General features: G+C 49.6%; 1 protein-coding gene across 4 annotated transcripts in view; it reads right to left on the reverse strand.

Annotated features, from left to right (window-relative positions):
• Positions 1 to 7,674: 7,674 nt before the first annotated feature.
• Positions 7,675 to 20,859, reverse strand: part of PIK3C2A (phosphatidylinositol-4-phosphate 3-kinase catalytic subunit type 2 alpha) — a 53,101-nt gene continuing 39,916 nt past the window's right edge. For all 4 annotated transcript variants that reach the window (XM_075838223.1, XM_075838220.1, XM_075838222.1 and 1 more), the window contains 17 exons: positions 17,785 to 17,881; positions 15,342 to 15,436; positions 14,949 to 15,129; positions 14,620 to 14,724; positions 14,457 to 14,549; positions 14,247 to 14,376; positions 14,030 to 14,166; positions 13,680 to 13,849; positions 13,318 to 13,474; positions 11,821 to 11,930; positions 11,537 to 11,741; positions 11,020 to 11,144; positions 10,522 to 10,639; positions 10,300 to 10,381; positions 10,108 to 10,217; positions 9,889 to 10,014; positions 7,675 to 8,992 (listed from right to left, as the gene is read on the reverse strand). In XM_075838223.1, the coding sequence (XP_075694338.1) occupies positions 8,810 to 8,992; positions 9,889 to 10,014; positions 10,108 to 10,217; positions 10,300 to 10,381; positions 10,522 to 10,639; positions 11,020 to 11,144; positions 11,537 to 11,741; positions 11,821 to 11,930; positions 13,318 to 13,474; positions 13,680 to 13,849; positions 14,030 to 14,166; positions 14,247 to 14,376; positions 14,457 to 14,549; positions 14,620 to 14,724; positions 14,949 to 15,129; positions 15,342 to 15,436; positions 17,785 to 17,881 (2,224 nt within the window). In that variant the 3' untranslated portion in view covers positions 7,675 to 8,809. The remainder of the gene's footprint in view (positions 8,993 to 9,888; positions 10,015 to 10,107; positions 10,218 to 10,299; positions 10,382 to 10,521; positions 10,640 to 11,019; positions 11,145 to 11,536; positions 11,742 to 11,820; positions 11,931 to 13,317; positions 13,475 to 13,679; positions 13,850 to 14,029; positions 14,167 to 14,246; positions 14,377 to 14,456; positions 14,550 to 14,619; positions 14,725 to 14,948; positions 15,130 to 15,341; positions 15,437 to 17,784; positions 17,882 to 20,859) is intronic.

Consider the following 20,859-nt stretch of genomic DNA (forward strand, 5'->3'; position numbering starts at 1 on the left):
ATCAGTTTATGAGAATCATTGAAAATAGAAAATATTAGGCGCTATTCACACGACAGGGAGAACGTCCGTCACACGGCCGCAGTGGGAACAATAGACCCCAAATAGGGCTAAGTACACGGCCGATGTTTTGTGACACTATCTACGAGGGCGGCGCGGCGGCAGCAGCTACAGAGGGCGGCGCGGCGGCGGCAGCAGCTAGAGGGCATTGTGGCAGCAGCCACAGAGGGCATTGTGGCAGCAGCCACAGAGGGCATTGTGGCAGCAGCCACAGAGGGCATTGTGGCAGCAGCCACAGAGGGCATTGTGGCAGCAGCCACAGAGGGCATTGTGGCAGCAGCCACAGAGGGCATTGTGGCAGCAGCCACAGAGGGCATTGTGGCAGCAGCCACAGAGGGCATTGTGGCAGCAGCTACAGAGGGCAGCGCGGTGGCAGCAGCCACAGAGGGCATTGTGGCAGCAGCTACAGGGCATTGTGGCAGCAGCTACAGAGGGCATTGTGGCGGCAGCTACAGAGGGCATTGTGGCGGCAGCCACAGAGGGCATTGTGGCGGCAGCCACAGAGGGCATTGTGGCGGCAGCCACAGAGGGCATTGTGGCGGCAGCCACAGAGGGCATTGTGGCAGCAGCTACAGAGGGCATTGTGGCAGCAGCTACAGAGGGCATTGTGGCAGCAGCTACAGAGGGCATTGTGGCAGCAGCTACAGAGGGCAGCGCGGTGGCAGCAGCCACAGAGGGCATTGTGGCAGCAGCTACAGGGCATTGTGGCAGCAGCTACAGAGGGCATTGTGGCAGCAGCTACAGAGGGCATTGTGGCAGCAGCTACAGAGGGCATTGTGGCAGCAGCTACAGAGGGCATTGTGGCAGCAGCTACAGAGGGCATTGTGGCAGCAGCTACAGAGGGCATTGTGGCAGCAGCTACAGAGGGCATTGTGGCAACAGCTACAGAGGGCATTGTGGCAACAGCTACAGAGGGCATTGTGGCAACAGCTACAGAGGGCGGTGTGGCGGCAGCTACAGAGGGCGGTGTGGCGGCAGCTACAGAGGGCGGTGTGGCGGCAGCTACAGAGGGCGGTGTGGCGGCAGCTACAGAGGGCGGTGTGGCGGCAGCTACAGAGGGCGGTGTGGCGGCAGCTACAGAGGGCGGTGTGGCGGCAGCTACAGAGGGCGGTGTGGCGGCAGCTACAGAGGGCGGTGTGGCGGCAGCTACAGAGGGCGGTGTGGCGGCAGCTACAGAGGGCGGTGTGGCGGCAGCTACAGAGGGCGGTGTGGCGGCAGCTACAGAGGGCGGTGTGGCGGCAGCTACAGAGGGCGGTGTGGCGGCAGCTACAGAGGGCGGTGTGGCGGCAGCTACAGAGGGCGGTGTGGCGGCAGCTACAGAGGGCGGTGTGGCGGCAGCTACAGAGGGCGGTGTGGCGGCAGCTACAGAGGGCGGTGTGGCGGCAGCTACAGAGGGCGGTGTGGCGGCAGCTACAGAGGGCGGTGTGGCGGCAGCTACAGAGGGCGGTGTGGCGGCAGCTACAGAGGGCGGTGTGGCGGCAGCTACAGAGGGCGGTGTGGCGGCAGCTACAGAGGGCGGTGTGGCGGCAGCTACAGAGGGCGGTGTGGCGGCAGCTACAGAGGGCGGTGTGGCGGCAGCTACAGAGGGCGGTGTGGCGGCAGCTACAGAGGGCGGTGTGGCGGCAGCTACAGAGGGCATTGTGGCGGCAGCTACAGAGGGCATTGTGGCGGCAGCTACAGAGGGCATTGTGGCGGCAGCTACAGAGGGCAATGTGGCGGCAGCTACAGAGGGCATTGTGGCGGCAGCTACAGAGGGCATTGTGGCGGCAGCTACAGAGGGCATTGTGGCGGCAGCTACAGAGGGCATTGTGGCGGCAGCTACAGAGGGCATTGTGGCGGCAGCTACAGAGGGCGGTGTGGCAGCAGCTACAGGGGGCAGCGCGGCAAGAAATGTACAAATAAAATTCATCAGTTTTTAAAACGGACAGTGAAAAATGGATGCAAAATGAGTTAAAAACTGAAACACGGCCCAGAACGGATGCAAAACGGCCGAGAAAAATGGACCAAAATGGCAGTTTGATCGGCAGACACTCAGATTCTGTCGTGTGAATAGAGCCTTACCGTAAACCTGGAAAATCTGACCGCGACCGAGGATTCTGGGAAGCAAATGACAACCACAGATCCACCATCAATGTACAGGTAATATATAGAATAAATCTCCATACACAGCAGCGTCAGTGTACATACATTACTAATACTGCCCCGCAGTTACATCCTGTATTATACTCCAGAGCTGCACTCACTATTCTGCTGGTGGAGTCACTGTGTACATACATTACTAATACTGCCCCGCAGTTACATCCTGTATTATACTCCAGAGCTGCACTCACTATTCTGCTGGTGGAGTCACTGTGTACATACATTACATTACTTATCCTGTACTGATCCTGAGTTATATCCTGTATTATACTCCAGAGCTGCACTCACTATTCTGCTGGTGGAGTCATTGTGTACATACATTACTTATCCTGTACTGATCCTGAGTTATATCCTGTATTATACTCCAGAGCTGCACTCACTATTCTGCTGGTGGAGTCACTGTGTACATACATTACATTACTTACCCTGTACTGATCCTGAGTTATATCCTGTATTATACTCCAGAGCTGCACTCACTATTCTGCTGGTGGAGTCACTGTGTACATACATTACATTACTTATCCTGTACTGATCCTGAGTTACATCATGTATTATACTCCAGAGCTGCACTCACTATTCTGCTGGTGGAGTCACTGTGTACATACATTACATTACTTATCCTGTACTGATCCTGAGTTACATCCTGTATTATACTCCAGAGCTGCACTCACTATTCTGCTGGTGGAGTCACTGTGTACATACATTACATTACTTATCCTGTACTGATCCTGAGTTACACCCTGTATTATACTCCAGAGCTGCACTCACTATTCTGCTGGTGGAGTCACTGTGTACATACATTACATTACTTATCCTGTACTGATCCTGAGTTACATCATGTATTATACTCCAGAGCTGAACTCACTATTCTGCTGGTGGAGTCACTGTGTACATACATTACATTACTTATCCTGTACTGGTCCGGAGTTACATCCTGTATTATACTCCAGAGCTGCACTCACTATTCTGCTGGTGGAGTCACTGTGTACATACATTACTTATCCTGTACTGGTCCGGAGTTACATCCTGTATTATACTCCAGAGCTGCACTCACTATTCTGCTGGTGGAGTCACTGTGTACATACATTACTTATCCTGTACTGCTCCGGAGTTACATCCTGTATTATACTCCAGAGCTGTACTCACTATTCTGCTGGTGGAGTCACTGTGTACATACATTACATTACTTATCCTGTACTGATCCTGAGTTACATCCTGTATTATACTCCAGAGCTGCACTCACTATTCTGCTGGTGGAGTCACTGTGTACATACATTACATTACTTATCCTGTACTGATCCTGAGTTATATCCTGTATTATACTCCAGAGCTGCACTCACTATTCTGCTGGTGGAGTCACTGTGTACATACATTACTTATCCTGTACTGATCCTGAGTTACATCCTGTATTATACTGCAGAGCTGCACTCACTATTCTGCTGGTGGAGTCACTGTGTACATACATTACATTACTTATCCTGTACTGATCCTGAGTTATATCCTGTATTATACTCCAGAGCTGCACTCACTATTCTGCTGGTGGAGTCACTGTGTACATACATTACTTATCCTGTACTGGTCCGGAGTTACATCCTGTATTATACTCCAGAGCTGCACTCACTATTCTGCTGGTGGAGTCACTGTGTACATACATTACATTACTTATCCTGTACTGATCCTGAGTTATATCCTGTATTATACTCCAGAGCTGCACTCACTATTCTGCTGGTGGAGTCACTGTGTACATACATTACTTATCCTGTACTGGTCCGGAGTTACATCCTGTATTATACTCCAGAGCTGCACTCACTATTCTGCTGGTGGAGTCACTGTGTACATACATTACATTACTTATCCTGTACTGGTCCGGAGTTACATCCTGTATTATACTCCAGAGCTGCACTCACTATTCTGCTGGTGGAGTCACTGTGTACATACATTACATTACTTATCCTGTACTGATCCTGAGTTATATCCTGTATTATACTCCAGAGCTGCACTCACTATTCTGCTGGTGGAGTCACTGTGTACATACATTACATTACTTATCCTGTACTGATCCTGAGTTATATCCTGTATTATACTCCAGAGCTGCACTCACTATTCTGCTGGAGGAGTCACCGAGTACATACATTACATTACTTATCCTGTACTGATCCGGAGTTATATCCTGTATTATACCCCAGAGCTGCACTCACTATTCTGCTGGTGGAGTCACTGTGTATATACATTACATTACTTATCCTGTACTGATCCTGAGTTACATCCTGTATTATACTCCAGAGCTGCACTCACTATTCTGCTGGTGGAGTCACTGTGTACATACATTACATCACTTATCCTGTACTGATCCTGAGTTACATCCTGTATTATACTCCAGAGCTGCACTCACTATTCTGCTGGTGGAGTCACTGTGTACATACATTACTTATCCTGTACTGCTCCGGAGTTACATCCTGTATTATACTCCAGAGCTGTACTCACTATTCTGCTGGTGGAGTCACTGTGTACATACATTACATTACTTATCCTGTACTGATCCTGAGTTACATCCTGTATTATACTGCAGAGCTGCACTCACTATTCTGCTGGTGGAGTCACTGTGTACATACATTACATTACTTATCCTGTACTGATCCTGAGTTATATCCTGTATTATACTCCAGAGCTGCACTCACTATTCTGCTGGTGGAGTCACTGTGTACATACATTACTTATCCTGTACTGGTCCGGAGTTACATCCTGTATTATACTCCAGAGCTGCACTCACTATTCTGCTGGTGGAGTCACTGTGTACATACATTACATTACTTATCCTGTACTGATCCTGAGTTATATCCTGTATTATACTCCAGAGCTGCACTCACTATTCTGCTGGTGGAGTCACTGTGTACATACATTACTTATCCTGTACTGGTCCGGAGTTACATCCTGTATTATACTCCAGAGCTGCACTCACTATTCTGCTGGTGGAGTCACTGTGTACATACATTACATTACTTATCCTGTACTGGTCCGGAGTTACATCCTGTATTATACTCCAGAGCTGCACTCACTATTCTGCTGGTGGAGTCACTGTGTACATACATTACATTACTTATCCTGTACTGATCCTGAGTTATATCCTGTATTATACTCCAGAGCTGCACTCACTATTCTGCTGGTGGAGTCACTGTGTACATACATTACATTACTTATCCTGTACTGATCCTGAGTTATATCCTGTATTATACTCCAGAGCTGCACTCACTATTCTGCTGGAGGAGTCACCGAGTACATACATTACATCACTTATCCTGTACTGATCCGGAGTTATATCCTGTATTATACCCCAGAGCTGCACTCACTATTCTGCTGGTGGAGTCACTGTGTATATACATTACATTACTTATCCTGTACTGATCCTGAGTTACATCCTGTATTATACTCCAGAGCTGCACTCACTATTCTGCTGGTGGAGTCACTGTGTACATACATTACATCACTTATCCTGTACTGATCCTGAGTTATATCCTGTATTACACTCCAGAGCTGCACTCACTATTCTGCTGGTGGAGTCACTGTGTACATACATTACTTATCCTGTACTGGTCCGGAGTTACATCCTGTATTATACTCCAGAGCTGCACTCACTATTCTGCTGGTGGAGTCACTGTGTACATACATTACATTACTTATCCTGTACTGATCCTGAGTTATATCCTGTATTATACTCCAGAGCTGCACTCACTATTCTGCTGGTGGAGTCACTGTGTACATACATTACATTACTTATCCTGTACTGATCCTGAGTTACATCCTGTATTATACTCCAGAGCAGCACTCACTATTCTGCTGGTGGAGTCACTGTGTACATACATTACATTACTTATCCTGTACTGATCCTGAGTTACATCCTGTATTATACTCCAGAGCAGCACTCACTATTCTGCTGGTGGAGTCACTGTGTGCATACATTACATCACTTATCCTGTACTGATCCTGAGTTACATCCTGTATTATACTCCAGAGCTGCACTCACTATTCTGCTGGTGGAGTCACTGTGTACATACATTACATTACTTATCCTGTACTGATCCTGAGTTATATCCTGTATTATACTCCAGAGCTGCACTCACTATTCTGCTGGTGGAGTCACTGTGTACATACATTACATTACTTATCCTGTACTGATCCTGAGTTACATCCTGTATTATACTCCAGAGCAGCACTCACTATTCTGTTGGTGGAGTTCCTGTGTACATACATTACATGAAGCTTCAGAGCTGAAATCTCTGCACACTGAACAGTTAGGGTATGTTCACACGGCTTATTTTCGGCCGTTTTTCGAGCTGGAAGCGGCCGAAAAATCGTAATGAGAACGCCTCCAAACATCTGCCCATTGATTTCAAATGGGAAAAACTGCGTTGTGTTCCGACGGGCCGTTTTGAAAAACCGCCGCAAAAAAGCTGTGCATGTCCCTTCTTGAGACGTTTTTGGAGCCGTTTTTTATTGACTCGAGAAAAACAGGTCCAAAAACGGCTGTAAAAAATGTCTGAAAATCAGGAGGTTTTCCCTTGACTAGCGCCGTATTTTCAGCCGTTTTTGAGTTTGCGTGTGAACAGAGCCTCACTGGGATTTACATTCGGAGCAGTGACTTCTTTACACTTGCTTTGTACACATCGGATATAGGAAGAACTAACGCCCTCCTTCTGGATTAGAGACTCTGCTAAGCTCATTCTTGCTGACTGTTTCCTTCTGTAGCTCTGGGCTACCCCTCCTCCAACAGATGTACAGAAAAACCAAACAATTCTTATGTGAATGCAAAACTAGCAAAATTTTATTATTAGTAAAGTGAGCGTTGGGTTTGGCCATTACATGGAATGCGTCCCGCAGAGTGCCGCTGACGGTCTGGACAGTGAATCGGGTGACTGTCGGTTTCATCATCTGAACAGACACAATAAATACAATGTACATTCTATACACAACGCTGTGCGCTAAAACCTCGGCGCCGACTCCAGGACTGCCGAAACGGAGCGGACGCGACACCGCGTGACTCTGGCGAAGTCAAGACAACGTCCGCGCCTGACAAATATATATACAGAAAAATCCCTTTAATCCGGCGTCCAAACATCCAGATATCCCGACACTCGGTGAGAACTCAGAACTGGGCGATAATCGGACACGTCACGAGATCAGAGAACGGATTAGGAGGCGCCGCCGATAAAATTAATAAATAGACGTCTAGATCTGCCTGATCAGGTCCAACATTCTGCACGGATTCATTTCTTAATATATCTTTATAACGGTCAGATTCAATCTTCTGATACAAAGCTCCAAACCCCCTGCATAGACAGTTACATGATAAGATTGTCTGCAGCCACCACCAGGGGGAGCTCCCGGGATAATGTGCTATTATGGAGATCAGTGTATTGCTGGTGGTGGAGCTCCCCCTGGTGGTGGCTGCAAGCAATCTTATCATGTAACTGTCTATGCAGGGGGTTTGGAGCTTTGTATCAGAATAATTGGGCTCAGACTGCTAGAAAGATAAAGAAATGAATCCGCTCAGAATTTTTCATGTATTTAGATTAAAAAAAACAAAAACTATTCAAAGTTCGACATTTACTGTAAGATTTCATGGAATTTTTCAGATAATCCAGACGGTCTGATAATCTGGCACGGAGCAGCTGTCATTACTGGCCGGGTCAGGAGCAGCTGTCATTACTGGCCGGGTCAGGAGCAGCTGTCATTACTGGCCGGTCATTGCCGCCATCGCTGGGTCAGGAGCAGCTGTCATTACTGGCCGGTCATTGCCGCCATCGCTGGGTCAGGAGCAGCTGTCATTACTGGCCGGTCATTGCCGCCATCGCTGGGTCAGGAGCAGCTGTCATTACTGGCCGGGTCAGGAGCAGCTGTCATTACTGGCCGGTTATTGCCGCCATGGCTGGGTCAGGAGCAGTCCACGGCGCTGTAAGAAAATAGGAGCGTCCATCGTAGGAGGAAAGATTTGGAAAAGTCTAGAACTTTGGTTTGTGGGTCCCGGTCGCCTCAACTTGTGCTTATTTGACTAATACAAATATGTTTATACAGACGCCCCCCAAAATCCCTTTATATTTAGATGGTGCACAGGAATCCCAGGAAGGCGGGGGGGTCACATTAACCCCTCTCCTGCTGGAACAGCTCAGTGAATAGAACGCAGCACCAGAGCAGTCACAGCGGCCTGAGGAAGGCGGAAACCTCTCATGATGGAGGCCGATGTGGGGGACGTCTGCCACCCCCGTTACAGCGACATTGAGGCAGACACCTCTTATTGCTGCAGTGAATGGAAACTTACATATAGGAGCCGGGCCTCTACATACAGTGCCGGGCAGGGGGACAGTGATGAGGATATGATGGAGACGGCCCCGGTGCTGCAGACGCGCTGCTCGGTGGCGCTCGTACATCGCACGTGGTTAGTGGTTCTGGAATGTTTGAGAAGTCGCACGGTTAGTGGATTACGGCAGGACTGACGTCTGTGTCATGGAATCAATGAGTCCTCCACTCAGGAGGAGTAGTGGTCACGTAGCGGCTGCTTCCGGGCAGCGCCTTCTAGAACCTCAGGCTGTAAGATCTCCATCCACGCAGGGTCATGTGATCAGGAGAAAGGAACCTCCGTCAGTTTATACCAACTCACGGTCTCCTGGTTCAAGTTGAACTCTTTCAGGGCAAGTGTCAGACCGCCAAGGAAAAAGTTCTCTCGTAAGGACTCCGCACTGAGGACGCTTAAGTGGAGGTCTCTCTGCCGTAGGGTCTCCTGACTGTACCCGCTGTACACCAGCTGCGGAGGCAATGACACCATAAAGGACAATCAGACGTTACTGCTGGATTATAATCTGTCTGCATGCACTGAAGGGGTGCTCGTACAGCTGCAGTGTAAAGCATGGGGGCAGAGCAGCAGCCTGAGCCTATGAGGCAGGAGGTGGACTTCACACAACCTCAGCATCCAGGCCACAGCCACTGCTCCTAATGAAGCCGGTAATAATCACCCAGAGGTAGCCACTTTCTAATATATGGTAATTCTTCACCATTCGTAAGATCTCTGCTCATTGTCAGTGAATGAAAATATTTACTGTTCACATCCAGCAGCTGAAAACCCATTTCAACCCATTCCTGTTGACATGCGCACAACTGGATGGTACAGAGATCTAATACACAAAGTGGTGGTCGGAGGTTAGAAAAAAGGTCTCAGAAAGCAGCGGCACTCCGGTCCACGGAAATAAGGCCGAACTGCAGTACCACACACAACCTATGGACAGGAGTGGCGCGGTTGCCTGAGAAAAAAAATAAATAAAAAGCAGACCCTTTTTTTCTACACTCAGACAACCCCTTTAACCAGCTGTGCTCCTGTGTGAGCAGGACTAGGCGGGGACAGGTTCTCAGCCTCTGGATGTAAATCATAAATGTTCCTGTTCACCGGGTATTTTCTATTTTCAAGTTCTCTGCTTGCTGTCACTGTATGTTGTAGAGACTCACTGGACCCTACAAGTAACCTCTACAGAAACGCATTCCCCAGGTCAGATGAGTGGAGTCAGGGGATTAAATATTGGGGTCTCCTTTTTCTAGACTTGTTGCAGGAAATTGAAGCAGTAAATGGGGCTTGGAGATGCGGTTGTATATTCCATACACGTCCCTCTGACTGCTCCGCCTGGCTGATGCAGTTCAGACATAACTCACCATCTCATTAAACGTGGGGTTGCAGGTTTTCCGGCCAATTTTGGTTTTGCGTTTGGATGTTTTGTGGGGATCTGGGAGCAGATAGGTTTTCACATAAGGATTTGGGTCTGTGCTGTCCTCGGTCACCTGTGGAGAGATACGGGAGACGTACAGTGAGCGGTGGCCTTGCCCGGTACTGCAGCCGAGCTCTCCGCACCGTATATAATGACCAGAACTCACCAAATCCTTGATGTGCATCACCATAATGAAGAGCGTCCCGTTCCGGTAAGAAATGGATAATTTCACTTCCCCTTCGATTTTTCCAGCCGCCGGGCTGAGGGGGGGGTCACCTGGAGTATTTGAGCAGGTAATGGTTAATGAACAGCACATGTTACATGGGGCGTCATATTAGACACAGAGGATCCCGCACACCTGTATCCCGCATAGTCACGTCACATCCATCCATCTTCTCATCACGAGGCAGCGGGTGGAAGAACGTAAACACCAGGTCACACTGAAACAACAAGGAACACGTCAGAATGACAGGGACCGGGGGGAAGGTGCCGGGACTGATCCCACGAGGAGTCCGGGTGAGGGGCAGCGATGGGCGAGTGCTTCACTGCAGGAGCAGAATAAGGGACTTGTGGTCCTCACCTCTGACACTTCAGCCGGGCTGCTCAGCAGGGTCTGGATGTAACTATTTAACTCCACTTTCCGTTTAGCGGCCACGTCCTTAATGTGAGTTCTTCCCAGGACGACTTTACTTGGAAAACTACAAGACATGAAAAGCTTTAGTCTCCATCTCCTCTACGTTACACCCGGAGCCGCCACGCCATGACAACGTTGTGTTCACAGCTGCGGGGGACCCTCCGTCGGAGATTCCGTCAGATTTGACGGGGAAAATGGCGTTACATGCAGCACGATTTCCCCATCACAATGACAGACACCTTGGTGCTGAGTCAACCAGGTCTGTGGGCACCGGTGGCATCAGATTCCTCTGGCAGCGTCCTCGTTAACATTATAGACGGTGACCGGAGGCAGATGTGAACAGAGACTTAATAATGGAGACGGCTGGGCGCAGCAATGGTGGAAAATGTACCAACCACGGCAGCAATGCCACAGCCCGGCCACGATCGCTCATCAGTTACTCACCCTGGTAACTTCCAGAGGGGAAACAAGATGCTGAGCTTATTGTGCAGCTCCTGGAACTCATCGAAGGTCCGGAATATAAAGACAGAATCTTCCTGCATCTCCCGGGTCACTCTCACCACATAGATCTGCCGGAAAAGAGCAAGAATCACACCGCGAGCCTCCGACGCGTCACACCGCCAGCAGCCCCGGCGCATCACACCGCCAGCCCCCCGGCCCATCACACCGCCAGCCCCCCGGCCCATCACACCGCCAGCCCCCCGGCCCATCACACCGCCAGCCCCCCGGCCCATCACACCGCCAGCCCCCCGGCCCATCACACCGCCAGCCCCCCGGCGCATCACACCGCCAGCAGCCCCGGCGCATCACACCGCCAGCCCATCACACCGCCAGCCCCCCGGCCCATCACACCGCCAGCCCCCCGGTGCATCACACCGCCAGCCCCCCGGCGCATCAAACCGTGTCCTCACAACCATCACCTCAAGGTCAAAATCCAAATCAAGTGGAATGATGGACTCACGTAATATTTATCCGGATTGTATCGCTTGTGGTAGGTGAAGATCGAGGCCTCCCTGATGCGCCCATCCTGCTTTAGTGAATAGGTTTTAGGGGAAAATGACAGGATCGCTTCATCATTTGCAGGGAGCCCAGAAAATCGTTGCGCCAGATTGTGGATGAAGAAGTTAAACTTTGTGGCAACGCTCCCCAGACTGGATTCAATTAACCTAGGACAGGAAAACAGCACAATAAAGCTCAGCAGCTCCCTACAGGACAACTAACTCCTCATCATGTCAGCGGCGGCACCTGGTGAAGAAGATGGTGGCCTCCGCATCCGTGGCTTGTGGCTGCAGAGCATCATGGACGTATTTCAGATCTTTAACACCAGTTAGTTCTGGCAGCCCCGACGAAAGCATCTAAAGATAAAGACACTAATAAGAAGCAGCAGATGATGCGGGAATCCCGGAGCCTTCCAGACGGAGACTCTGCAGTCAGCACATGATTATTATAAACCGGTTTTATTTATCGCCTGCCGTCACGGCCTCATAAACTCAAAAGGGGTAGTCCGGCCGTAAACCTTCATCAACGATCCACTCGACCCGCACCGATCACTGGCCAATTCCATCAGTCCTAATCTCATTGAGCGGCGTGGCAGCGTGTATACTCAATCACCGGCCCATACAAACTCCTGCTTGCTGTGCACCTGTGGGGACCCTGCGGTCGGACCCCCATCGATCTAACATTTATCACCTATCCATTGAACAGGTGGGAATGTTTCAGGCCGAACTACCCCTTTAATTGTTGGGGCTGACAGGAGACCACGGAAACGTGAGGAGCTCATCCCTGTAATGACCGCGTCCCTCCCCGGAGCATCAGATGTGTGTAACTCTTCTACAATGGAAATTAAACTTCTGTGAATTTTGCTCCCTTGCATTGCCCTATGAGCTGCCTCGGTGTTCCTCTGGTCATACAGGTGGCGAATATGATAAAGGAGAGCTCTAACTCCCCTCACAGCGCTGACACCGCAGTCACATCTGCTGAGGATCATTATAAAGTCGTCTAACACTCGGGGACTGATGAGGATTCCTGCACAAGTGATGTCAGAGGGGGCTCCTCCAGATCTACAGGGCGCCCACACAAGACACTGGGGACTCCTCTGGTGTAATGCGGCACAATACAGAAGTGATGTCAGAGGAGGCTCCCCCAGATCTACAGGGCACCCTCACGAGACACTGGGGACTCCTCTGGTGTAATGCGGCACAATACAGAAGTGATGTCAGAGGGGACTCCTCCAGATCTACAGGGCGCCCACACACGACACTGAGGACTCCTCTGGTGTAATGCGGCACAATACAGAAGTGATGTCAGAGGAGGCTCCCCCAGATCTACAGGGCACCCTCACAAGACACTGGGGACTCCTCTGGTGTAATGCGGCACAATACAGAAGTGATGTCAGAGGAGGCTCCCCCAGATCTACAGGGCACCCTCACAAGACACTGGGGACTCCTCTGGTGTAATGCAGCACAATACAGAAGTGATGTCAGAGGGGACTCCTCTAGATCCACAGGGCACCCTCACAAGACACTGGGGACTCCTCTGGTGTAATGCGGCACAATACAGAAGTGATGTCAGAGGAGGCTCCCCCAGATCTACAGGGCACCCACACAAGACACTGGGGACTCCTTTGGTGTAATGATGCACAATACAGACGTGATGTCAGAGGGGACTCCTCCAGATCTACAGGGCGCCCACACAAGACACTGGGGACTCCTCTGGTGTAATGCGGCACAATGTAGGACTCACCAGTGACAGAAGGTTCAGGAAGAGGTTTGTGTGTTTCCTGAGAAGATTATAAGCCTGACAGCACAGGTCCACGAAGAGCTGGAAGCGGCTGGTGGGCTTCTCGCCTCCATTAATAACATACGCCATGTCTGATGTCAGCACAAAGGGGGCTCGATCTCTGCAGGAAAAGAGGTGTCACCATCACAGAAACCCATCCAATACCAAATCACACTCCAGAGCCTCAGTCATAGAACTATAGGAGAATAATCTACATGTTACACTATAGAGGAGGATGCAGATCAGGAGCAAATAAACCCAAAAAAACAAACATTCACCGCCATTACTGCTGGGAAATACAGGCAGGAAGTTTCTGGGTTTCATACCTCTTAAAACTACCAAACATCTGAGCGTGACCCAAGAACTTCCCAAAGTCGATATGAAACATGTGACCGCTGCTTCGGAGCATGATGTTATCGTTATGGCGGTCGCAGATGCCCAGAACGTAGGTGGCCACACAGCAGCCAGCACAGGAATAAATGAAGTTTTCAGAGGCCTGGAAGTAAATCAGAGCATTAGAAGGGTGGAGGGTCTTAAACGACCATCACGTGATGACGAGCAGGCGGCAGCTACGAGTGGGGTCATCCTTTATATCCCCACCTCAGTGAGTGACTTACAGAAGAGCCATCTACATAGTCACAGGACCAGACTTGTGCTGTAGTGCGGCCAGCCCTACCTTCTCATACTCCTCCTCGGATGGGTTATATTTCCGCAGCCACTCAGCCAGAGGTTTGTCCTTGAACGATCCCGTCATTCCATACTCAACCTGGACTTTTCTCAGAGTTTCAGAGGACAAAACCAACTCCACCAAACCTGGGCGGATAAAACAGATGTAGAGTGGGCATGCTGGGAGAGCGGGGATCACACGCGGTGGGCAATCATCTGCAATATACCTCGGTCTCTGCCTGTAGAAAGACATTTGAAGATGACCATTCTCATGTCCAGTCCTTCCTGCAGCCACAGCTTGTCCATGATCTTGATCATCTGCAGGGCCAGCATGTCCTGACGCAGGTCTTCTCCCACCTGAGGAACAACAGGCATTAATAGAAAGGCAAATGGCAGAACTCAAACATCAGGCGTGTTCTCCGGAACGTTTCTCTTACTTTAAACATGGAGTTGATCTCTTCTCCTCTGGGATCGGTGTTAGCCATGGCCACTTTGAGGGGAACGGCATTGGAATTGAAGAAGGAACAGGCCTGCAAGACACGGTGAGTTATAGCGCGGCCCACACTGGTGCGTCAGGACAGCACAGGCCGGGCCGCTTACCTTCACATTCAGCTCTTTGGCTTCCAAGCTGGGGTTGAGTGGCAGACGAATCTTGTTCTTCCGAAACATCAGCTGCACGCGCTCCATCCCCTCCTGGAGAACCACCTGCGCCAACACAAGAGAACGACTGAGCTGTGAACAGGTATAATCCTCCGCTATACAGGGGAGCTCACAATGCACAGGTCTAACCCCTATACTCAGATGTCTGCACCATGGAAGTAGCGTAGTATGAGAGCACACGCCAGTGGCACATACATTGTAGGAGATAATAGACGTCTACAAAGAGCGTCCACAACCACGTGACATGCCACATACACGGCAGCGCTCACCTGTCGCCCAGAACCACTGGCTTGTCTGACTTTTTCTGCGATGACCCCCAGCAGTTGGGTGAACCTGGTCTGTTTCTCCAGTTCTTGCCGCAAGCATTTACCAATTACTGAGAGGAGGGCGCCGATAATCTGCTCATAGCGGCTGCCAAAGCGGGGATCATGGAGGGAATCCTTCAACAACCTGAAATAACAATTACACTTAGTGATCCACTGACAGATTCACCGGCCGGCAGCGCAGCGTCACACAAGATCCTCACGCCACAGAGATGCGTCGCACCCTCTCTGCCCTGTCTGGGGGAGGTAATATGAGGTATCAGGGAAGACGCAGAACAATACCGGACCCCAGCAGAGACATCGAAACATGAAATATTCTACTGCAAAGAACAGACTCACCAGTACAAATCATGAGCAACTCTGATGTTCCCCAGAGCGCGAGACAGCAGGAACCGCACCAAAGAACTGTCCAGGTAGATTTCAGATTTAATGGCCTGAAAGAGACAGATGGAAATTATACCAGAGCGCATGGAAGAAGCTGCTGCACGGACGAGAGGACGGGACAGGAGGAGATCCAGCGCTCACTACCGCAGAGGACGGGACAGGAGGAGATCCAGCGCTCACTACCGCAGAGGACGGGACAGGAGGAGATCCAGCGCTCACTACCGCAGAGGACGGGACAGGAGGAGATCCAGCGCTCACTACCGCAGAGGACGGGACAGGAGGAGATCCAGCGCTCACTACCGCAGAGGATGGGACAGGAGGAGATCCAGCGCTCACTACCGCAGAGGACGGGACAGGAGGAGATCCAGCGATCACTACCGCAGAGGACGGGACAGGAGGAGATCCAGCGCTCACTACCGCAGAGGACGGGACAGGAGGAGATCCAGCGCTCACTACCGCAGAGGACGGGACAGGAGGAGATCCAGCGATCACTACCGCAGAGGACGGGACATGAGGAGATCCAGCGATCACTACCGCAGAGGACTGAACATGAGGAGATCCAGCGATCACTACCGCAGAGGACGGGACAGGAGGAGATCCAGCGCTCACTACCGCAGAGGACGGGACAGGAGGAGATCCAGCGCTCACTACCGCAGAGGACGGGACAGGAGGAGATCCAGCGCTCACTACCGCAGAGGACGGGACAGGAGGAGATCCAGCGCTCACTACCGCAGAGGACGGGACAGGAGGAGATCCAGCGCTCACTACCGCAGAGGACGGGACAGGAGGAGATCCAGCGCTCACTACCGCAGAGGACGGGACAGGAGGAGATCCAGCGATCACTACCGCAGAGGACGGGACAGGAGGAGATCCAGCGCTCACTACCGCAGAGGACGGGACAGGAGGAGATCCAGCGCTCACTACCGCAGAGGACGGGACAGGAGGAGATCCAGCGCTCACTACCGCAGAGGACGGGACAGGAGGAGATCCAGCGATCACTACCGCAGAGGACGGGACAGGAGGAGATCCAGCGATCACTACCGCAGAGGACGGGACATGAGGAGATCCAGCGATCACTACTGCAGAGGACTGAACATGAGGAGATCCAGCGATCACTACCGCAGAGAACGGGACATGAGGAGATTCAGCGCTCACTACCGCAGAGGACGGGACATGAGGAGATCCAGCGATCACTACTGCAGAGGACGGGACATGAGGAGATCCAGCGATCACTACTGAAGGACGGGACACGAGGAGATCCAGTGATCACTACTGAAGGACGGGACACGAGGAGATCCAGTGATCACTACTGCAGAGAACGGGACACGAGGAGATCCAGCGATCACTACCGCAGCGCGCGGGACATGAGGAGATCCAGCGATCACTACCGCAGAGGACGGGACATGAGGAGATCCAGCGATCACTACCGCAGAGGACTGAACATGAGGAGATCCAGCGATCACTAATGCAGAGGACAGAACATGAGGAGATCCAGCGATCACTACTGCAGAGAACGGGACATGAGGAGATCCAGCGCTCACTACCGCAGAGGATGGGACATGAGGAGATCCAGCGCTCACTACCGCAGAGGACTGAACATGAGGAGATCCAGCGATCACTACCGCAGAGGACGGGACATGAGGAGATCCAGCGCTCACTACCGCAGAGGACTGAACATGAGGAGATCCAGCGATCACTACTGCAGAGGACTGAACATGAGGAGATCCAGCGATCACTACTGCAGAGGACTGAACATGAGGAGATCCAGCAATCACTACCACAGAGGACTGAACATGAGGAGATCCAGCGCTCACTACCGCAGAGGACTGAACATGAGGAGATCCAGCGCTCACTACCGCAGAGGACTGAACATGAGGAGATCCAGCGATCACTACTGCAGAGGACTGAACATGAGGAGATCCAGCGATCACTACTGCAGAGGACGGGACATGAGGAGATCCAGCGATCACTACTGCAGAGGACTGAACATGAGGAGATCCAGCGATCACTACTGCAGAGGACGGGACATGAGGAGATCCAGCGCTCACTACTGCAAAGGACGGGACATGAGGAGATCCAGCGATCACTACTGCAGAGGACTGAACATGAGGAGATCCAGTGCTCACTACCGCAGAGGACTGAACATGAGGAGATCCAGCGCTCACTACCGCAAAGGACGGGACATGAGGAGATCCAGCGATCACTACCGCAGAGGACTGAACATGAGGAGATCCAGCGATCACTACCGCAGAGGACTGAACATGAGGAGATCCAGCGATCACTACTGCAGAGGACGGAACGTAGCCGGACATTGTTCCCATTTATGGAGCATCACAAGGACCTCTATGCAGAGTGCGAATCCTACAATATACAGATCATCTGTGCACACACTACTGACCTGTACAAACTGGGGAAGAAGATCCACTAGTTCATCATCGCTCACCCCGTCCTGGATCCATTCTACTGCTGCTGCGCGGACATCTTGATCAGCGAACCTGAGGATTCACAACCAACGTCATAGGCTCTGTTCACACTGGCTTCATTTATAACACTAAATGCTTATTAAATCTATTACTACTGACAACCAGCCTGTATACCTTTTGAGAGAGGTTGTCACAGCCCCGCCCCCTGTTACTGACATCACTGATATATAATATAATTACACTGTGATCAGACATGAGATCCACACATCTTATATACAGTAACAGCTATTCATCTATTACTACTGACAACCAGCCTGTATATCATGTGTGAGAGGTTGTCACAGCTCCGCCCCCTGTTACTGACATCACTGATATATAATATAATTACATTGTGATCAGACATGAGATCCACACATCTTATATACAGTAACAGCTATTCATCTATCACTACTGACAACCAGCCTGTATACTGTGTGAGAGGTTGTCACAGCCCCGCCCCCTGTTACGGACATCACTGATATATAATATAATTACATTGTGATCAGACATGAGATCCACACATCTTATATACAGTCACAACTATTCATCTATTACTACTGACAACCAGCCTGTATATCATGTGTGAGAGGTTGTCACAGCCCCGCCCCCTGTTACTGACATCACTGATATATAATATAATTACATTGTGATCAGACATGAGATCCACACATCTTATATACAGTAACAGCTATTCATCTATTACTACTGACAACCAGCCTGTATACCATGTGTGAGAGGTTGTCACAGCTCCGCCCCCTGTTACTGACATCACTGATATATAATATAATTACATTGTGATCAGACATGAGATCCACACATCTTATATACAGTGACAGCTATTCATCTATTACTACTGACAACCAGCCTGTATATCATGTGTGAGAGGTTGTCACAGCCCCGCCCCCTGTTACTGACATCACTGATATATAATATAATTACATGTGATCAGACATGAGATCCACACATCTTATATACAGTCACAACTATTCATCTATTACTACTGACAACCAGCCTGTATATCATGTGTGAGAGGTTGTCACAGCTCCGCCCCCTGTTACTGACATCCCTGATATATAATATAATTACATTGTGATCAGACATGAGATCCACACATCTTATATACAGTAACAGCTATTCATCTATTACTACTGACAACCTGCCTGTATATCATGTGTGAGAGGTTGTCACAGCCCCGCCCCCTGTTACTGACATCACTGATATATAATATAATTACATTGTGATCAGACATGAGATCCACACATCTTATATACAGTAACAGCTATTCATCTATTACTACTGACAACCAGCCTGTATATTATGTGTGAGAGGTTGTCACAGCTCCGCCCCCTGTTACTGACATCACTGATATATGATAGGATTACATTGTGATCAGACATGAGATCCACACATCTTATATACAGTCACAGCTATTCATCTATTACTACTGACAACCAGCCTGTATATCATGTGTGAGAGGTTGTCACAGCCCCGCCCCCTGTTACTGACATCACTGATATATAATATAATTACATGTGATCAGACATGAGATCCCCACATCTTCTATACAGTAACAGCTATTCATCTATTACTACTGACAACCAGCCTGTATATCATGTGTGAGAGGTTGTCACAGCCCCGCCCCCTGTTACTGACATCACTGATATATAATATAATTACATGTGATCAGACATGAGATCCACACATCTTATATACAGTAACAGCTATTCATCTATTACTACTGACAACCTGCCTGTATATCATGTGTGAGAGGTTGTCACAGCCCCGCCCCCTGTTACTGACATCACTGATATATAATATAATTACACTGTGATCAGACAGGAGATCCACACATCTTATATACAGTCAGAGCTATTCATCTATTACTACTGACAACCAGCCTGTATATCATGTGTGAGAGGTTGTCACAGCCCCGCCCCCTGTTACTGACATCACTGATATATAATATAATTACATTGTGATCAGACATGAGATCCACACATCTTCTATACAGTAACAGCTATTCATCTATTACTACTGACAACCAGCCTGTATATCATGTGTGAGAGGTTGTCACAGCCCCGCCCCCTGTTACTGACATCACTGATATATAATATAATTACATTGTGATCAGACATGAGATCCACACATCTTATATACAGTAACAGCTATTCATCTATTACTACTGACAACCAGCCTGTATATCATGTGTGAGAGGTTGTCACAGCTCCGCCCCCTGTTACTGACAACCAGCCTGTATATCATGTGTGAGAGGTTGTCACAGCCCCGCCCCCTGTTACTGACATCACTGATATATAATATAATTACACTGTGATCAGACATGAGATCCGCACATCTTATATACAGTAACAGCTATTCATCTATTACTACTGACAACCAGCCTGTATATCATGTTTGAGAGGTTGTCACAGCCCCGCCCCCTGATACTGACATCACTAATATATAATATAATTACACTGTGATCAGACATGAGATCCGCACATCTTATATACAGTAACAGCTATTCATCTATTACTACTGACAACCAGCCTGTATATCATGTGTGAGAGGTTGTCACAGCCCCGCCCTCTGTTACTGACATCACTGATATATAATATAATTACACTGTGATCAGACATGAGATCCGCACATCTTATATACAGTAACAGCTATTCATCTATTACTACTGACAACCAGCCTGTATATCATGTTTGAGAGGTTGTCACAGCCCCGCCCCCTGATACTGACATCACTGATATATAATATAATTACACTGTGATCAGACATGAGATCCACACATCTTATATACAGTAACAGCTATTCATCTATTACTACTGACACCCAGCCTGTATATCATGTGTGAGAGGTTGTCACAGCCCCGCCCCCTGTTACTGACATCACTGATATATAATATAATTACACTGTGATCAGACATGAGATCCACACATCTTATATACAGTAACAGCTATTCATCTATTACTACTGACAACCAGCCTGTATATCATGTGTGAGAG

This window comes from Rhinoderma darwinii, chromosome 9, assembly GCF_050947455.1.
Source record: "Rhinoderma darwinii isolate aRhiDar2 chromosome 9, aRhiDar2.hap1, whole genome shotgun sequence".
NCBI lineage: Eukaryota > Metazoa > Chordata > Amphibia > Anura > Rhinodermatidae > Rhinoderma > Rhinoderma darwinii.